General features: G+C 40.7%; 1 protein-coding gene across 2 annotated transcripts in view; it reads right to left on the bottom strand.

Annotated features, from left to right (window-relative positions):
* Positions 1-5,000, bottom strand: part of LOC113801045 (venom phosphodiesterase 2) — a 42,588-nt gene that overhangs the window by 30,306 nt on the left and 7,282 nt on the right. Inside the window, exon 1 of one of the 2 annotated variants that reach the window (XM_070140274.1) lies at positions 1,926-1,990. The exons of the other annotated variant lie outside the window; for it this stretch is intronic. Within the exon in view, the coding sequence (XP_069996375.1) occupies positions 1,926-1,931 (6 nt within the window). The 5' untranslated portion in view covers positions 1,932-1,990. Of the gene's footprint in view, positions 1-1,925; positions 1,991-5,000 lie in introns of those variants that run through there. 2 annotated transcript variants of the gene reach the window in all.

Raw genomic sequence — 5,000 nt, 5'->3', positions numbered from 1 at the left:
TGATCCTTCATTAAAAAAAAAAAAAAACAGAAACAAAAAAAAAAAAAAAAATATATATATATATATATATATATATATATATATATATATATATATATATATATATATATATATATATATATATATGTGTGTGTGTGTGTGTGTGTGTGTGTGTGTGTAAGTAAAAAACGAGATTACGATCAGCAATTGCGCTCCCCCCCACCCCCACCCCTCACCTCCCTCTCTTACCACAGGGTATCTCGTTTAAGCAAAACACATGTGGCTAAAATTCTGCCGAGTCTCGGTTTACAACGGGGGATTTAGAGCTACTGATGTCTCTGATAACAAACTTATTCATAAATAATGTATCTGTTGAGGTAATTACAGAAGGGAATGTTGGCATAAGGCGAATGGAGTTTTATTTATTTATCTTATATATGTTTATATATATTTTTGGGTTATATCTATATTTATATTTATATCTGTCTATCAACCTACTTATCTATCTATCTATCTATCTATCTATCTATCTATCTATATATATATATATATATATATATATATATATATATATATATATATATATATATATATATGTTTACACACATATGATTATATATACGTTTATATATATTTATATGTTTATATGTATACATATATATGTTTATATATATATGAATATATTCTTTCATATATATATACATTTTTTCTTTCCTTTTCTTTTACTGGATCATGTTTGAGAGTGCTTAGCTGATGGCCTTCACATAAATATCTATCTCCCATCATATTTATTTAGATATTGCGGTTTAATTCTCGAAATAATTGCAAAAGTCGACCTAGCTTTAATACCAAAAGGGAATATAATCTGACAGTGTGACAAACAAGCTGACCTTAGGGTTTTACTTTTCACCCGAATCCGAGATCTCGACACCCGACTTTCAAACTTCAAACTTCGTCGGGTATCTCCGTTTTCGTTCGCTGATGACGTCGTTACGAACTAAAAATCGAAGCTAAATGCTCCACTTCGCAATAGAGATGATTATGGTTCAGGTTTGACTTTTTTTTTTTTTTTTTTTTTTTTTTTTTTTTTTTTTGTATAAACACCGAGTCATTTTGCTGATACCAGGATTTTGGTGACGTCACAAGCAAGAACTGAAGTGCTCTTTTTGTCTGTACAATGAATTTTATGGATAAAAAGTATAGCAGTACTGTGAAACTTCGTGGGAGAGAGAATGAAGAAATTAACGAGAAAACTTGTGGTAAATAATCGCTGTCTGATCCGTCAGTTTTCTTCCAAAGTGGTAGTCATTTTCCCATACAGATTTTTTTCTTGTCTTTACTCTGACGTTTAATCGTCATTGCTCTGCTTGTGCTCACTATCAGCTTCACTAACGTTTCCTTACGTGCCGCATTTTATATATATATATATATATATATATATATATATATATATATATTTTTTTTTTTTTTTTGTTACTGACGCCTTTAAGCTTCTTTGATGTATTGCCTTCACGAATGAGCGGAGACTGCGACTGCCCGACGTCGTCTGTAGCGCTGTTATAGGTGCTTAATTTCATGCCATACGCTATGAGGGTCTAGCAATAATCGCTTCACTTCTCAAGTACTGTTGCACTCTCGCCTCACCACGGCTTTCACTCTTGCTTCCGTTATACAATACCAGTTTGCTGCAGACGAGGAAAAACACCATTAAAAAGGGTTCCCGGACCGAAATTGCCCGAGGGGGAAATGCCTGCCCCGAACCCCACTCTCTAATAGGCCCCAATACGAACTTTGGTGGAATTTTGCAAACTTCACTGCGCACTGATGTTAAAGCGTTCTGATACGGCTCGGTCGCTGTATTCCTTCAGTACGTGTGTTGGGTGATGTGCACCCTTTGCTCTCCTTGTGTGTACTAAAATGGCATTGCAAACTACGGGTGTACTTACATGCATTTTAAGTGTTGTTTTATTGATTCTAATCGCGCACCAAAAAATACCACTGCATGTCAAGTGGATGGGAAATGGATAAAGGTTGGTGCCAGGAAATCGACGCAGCGCCAAGGACGGCTCACTGGGGTTGGGGGGGGGGGGGGGTCGAGCGGCAGGAATCGTCCGTGGGCGCCGAGTCATGTGGGCGGGCGCTCGCCGCGGGGAGGAGCCGGGGTCGGTAGGTGCGTCTGCTTGGTAAGAGATCACAAGTCAGGCGCACGCACATAAACACATACACACGCACCCCACACACACACGTACACGCAAACTCACAAGCTTATACGTACACACACACACACACACACACACACACACACACACACACACACACACACACACACACACACACACACACACACACACACACACACACACACACCAGTTGTTTTTGGGGAAAGTCTATTATTGAAATAAACCTTTTTTGATTACGATCAAATTTCTTTTGGGATGTAGTTTTCTTTCTTGGATATAATTTCCCCGCTCTAATGTTTTCTTTTCACAATATTGTTGATGCAAAGTTTTCTTGAAATAAGAAGCAACGTGACCTTTATTAAAACAATAGACATATTTACGAAAACAATAGACATGTTTACGAAAACGGTAACAAGCATAGAGGCTTTCTCATTACCTGGGTCGAAACTTTTACTTTGTGCAAAAACAAATCGCTTCTGTTGTACGATTTCGTCTGTCTGTCTACATCCTTGTAGATTTTTGGATGGCAAGTTGTGATAAAGAATACGGATGTATGGGAAAGTCAATTTATATTTATATTTCTAGCATATCTAATCTGAAGCAAAAATTACTCTGATTATGGTCAATGATTTTCATTTTTTATTATAGTCGATAATTAAAACTTGACTGTTCACTCATGGCAACGCACCAACCCCCATCCACCCCACCCACCCACACACACTGTTTGCGGGTGTGGGTGTGTGGGTGTAGGTGCGTGCGTGCGTTTCTGTGTGTGTTTGTATTTGCGTGCGTCTGTGTATGCGTGTGTACAAATGATTTATTCATTTATTTATCGGTTCATCTGTTTACTTGTTTTATATAACATACACAGTTTAGAAGAATACGTACGAAGTCAAAAAAGGGAAGCAAATTATTACACACACACACACACACACACACATTAGTATATATTTGCTATTCATTTATTTACTTATTCATTCATTTATATACTTACATGTTCACTTATTTATGATACCGTTTGCACATTTACAAGAATACATACGATGTCAAAGAAAGAGAAATAAAGACAGACAGACTGACACACGTACAGACACCCCGACACACAGACAGACAGGCACAGACCGACCGATACACTGACTGGAAGACATACAGACAGAGAGACACAGACCGACCGGTCCACTGAAAGACAGACACATACAGACAGACAGACATAGACACAGACACACAGACTGACCGACACGCAGGCAGGCACACAGACACGCCACAGCGCATGCGTGCATTTTTGTCTGTCGGTGAAAGTGCGCGTCGGAGAAACTTCCGCTCGGGCTCCTCTTCGGGCTGGTTCCGCGCCCTCGGGTGTGCGGCTCCGACCTTTGGCCACTTCGTTCCTGGGGGCCTTGGCGAACACGTGCTCTCTCTCTCTCTCTATATATATATATATATATCTGTCTCTCTCCTTCTCTCTCTTTCTATCTTTCTTTCTCTTTCTTTCTCTTTCTTTCTCTATCTTTCTCTTTCTCTCTTTCTCTCTTTCTCTCTCTCTCTCTCTCTCTCTCTCTCTCTCTCTCTCTCTCTCTTTCTCTCCCTCCCTTTCTCTCTTCCTCCCATTTTCCCGCCTTCTTTTCCTCCCTCTTTCCCTCCCCCTCCCTTCTTCCCTACCCATCCATCTCCTCTCATCATCTTCTCCTCTCTCTCTCTTTCCCCCATCTAAACTCTCCCATCTCCTCTCCTCCATCCTTCCTTTGCCCTGTTTCCTCCCTCCTTCTTTTCTCCCGTCTTTCCTCCCTCCTTTTCTCTCTCTCTCTCTCTCTTTCTTTCTCTCTCTCTTTCTTTCTCTCTCTCACTCTCTCACTCTCTCTCTCACTCTCACTCTCACTCTCTCTCTCTCTCTCTCTCCTTCTTTGTCTCCCTCTCCCTCTCCCATTTCGTCGACAGAAAAGCAGACGGTATTTGACTCCTTAAAAGCCTTAGCAGTGTTTTCTTTGTCTACGTCATTCTGTTTGCTCGTTTTATTTGCAGGTCAAACATCGCCAGACCTGCTGCAGGAATAAATTTCAGACGCATTATTTTTTCTTTGCAATTTCGTCGTTTTTTTCTCTCTTTCTCTCTCTTTTCTTTTCTTTTTATGCGAGAATTCTGAGCTTGGGTGGTCTCCAGTATTTCCTCTGTGCGATAATAAAAGATCGAATTCCCTTGATCTTACCTAAATTATCGTGGAACCATGTTGCTCAAAATCGCCATATTGTTTGTGTGTGATACTATGAGTAAAAAAGTACATGATAAAAAATCGGCGTCAAAAAAGACAAATAAGAAAATAATAAATAAATGAATAAAAATAAGAATAAGAATAATAAGAGATTTTGCTCACTTACTACGTATTTCCATCTTGCATCGTAATTCAATAAAGGAACTCAACGGTGTGTACGAGTATGCCACAACACTGATAAATCGAGAGGGAGAACGATAGAACGACGAGTATGAGAGAAAGATGGAGGGTTAGGTAGAGAGGAGAGGGAGAGGGAGACAGTGGGGGAGGGAGAGGGAGAGAGAGGGGGAGGGTTAGGGAGAGAGAGAGGAGAAGGAGAGGGAGACAGTGGGGGAGGGAGAGGGAGACAGTGGGGAGGGTGAGGGAGACAGTGGGGAGGGTGAGGGGAGACAGTGGGGGAGGGTGAGGGAGACAGTGGGGAGGGAGAGGGAGAGAAGGGGGAGGGTTAGGAGAGAGAGAGGAGAGGGAGACAGTGGGGTTAGAGAGAGGGGGGGAGGGTTAGGGAGAGAGAGAGAGGCAGAGGCAGAGAGAGGGAGAGATAGAAAGAGAGAGAGTAGGAAAACGCAAGAAAAAGG

Source organism: Penaeus vannamei, chromosome 26, assembly GCF_042767895.1.
Source record: "Penaeus vannamei isolate JL-2024 chromosome 26, ASM4276789v1, whole genome shotgun sequence".
NCBI lineage: Eukaryota > Metazoa > Arthropoda > Malacostraca > Decapoda > Penaeidae > Penaeus > Penaeus vannamei.
This window is presented reverse-complemented; position numbering and strand designations above follow the sequence as displayed.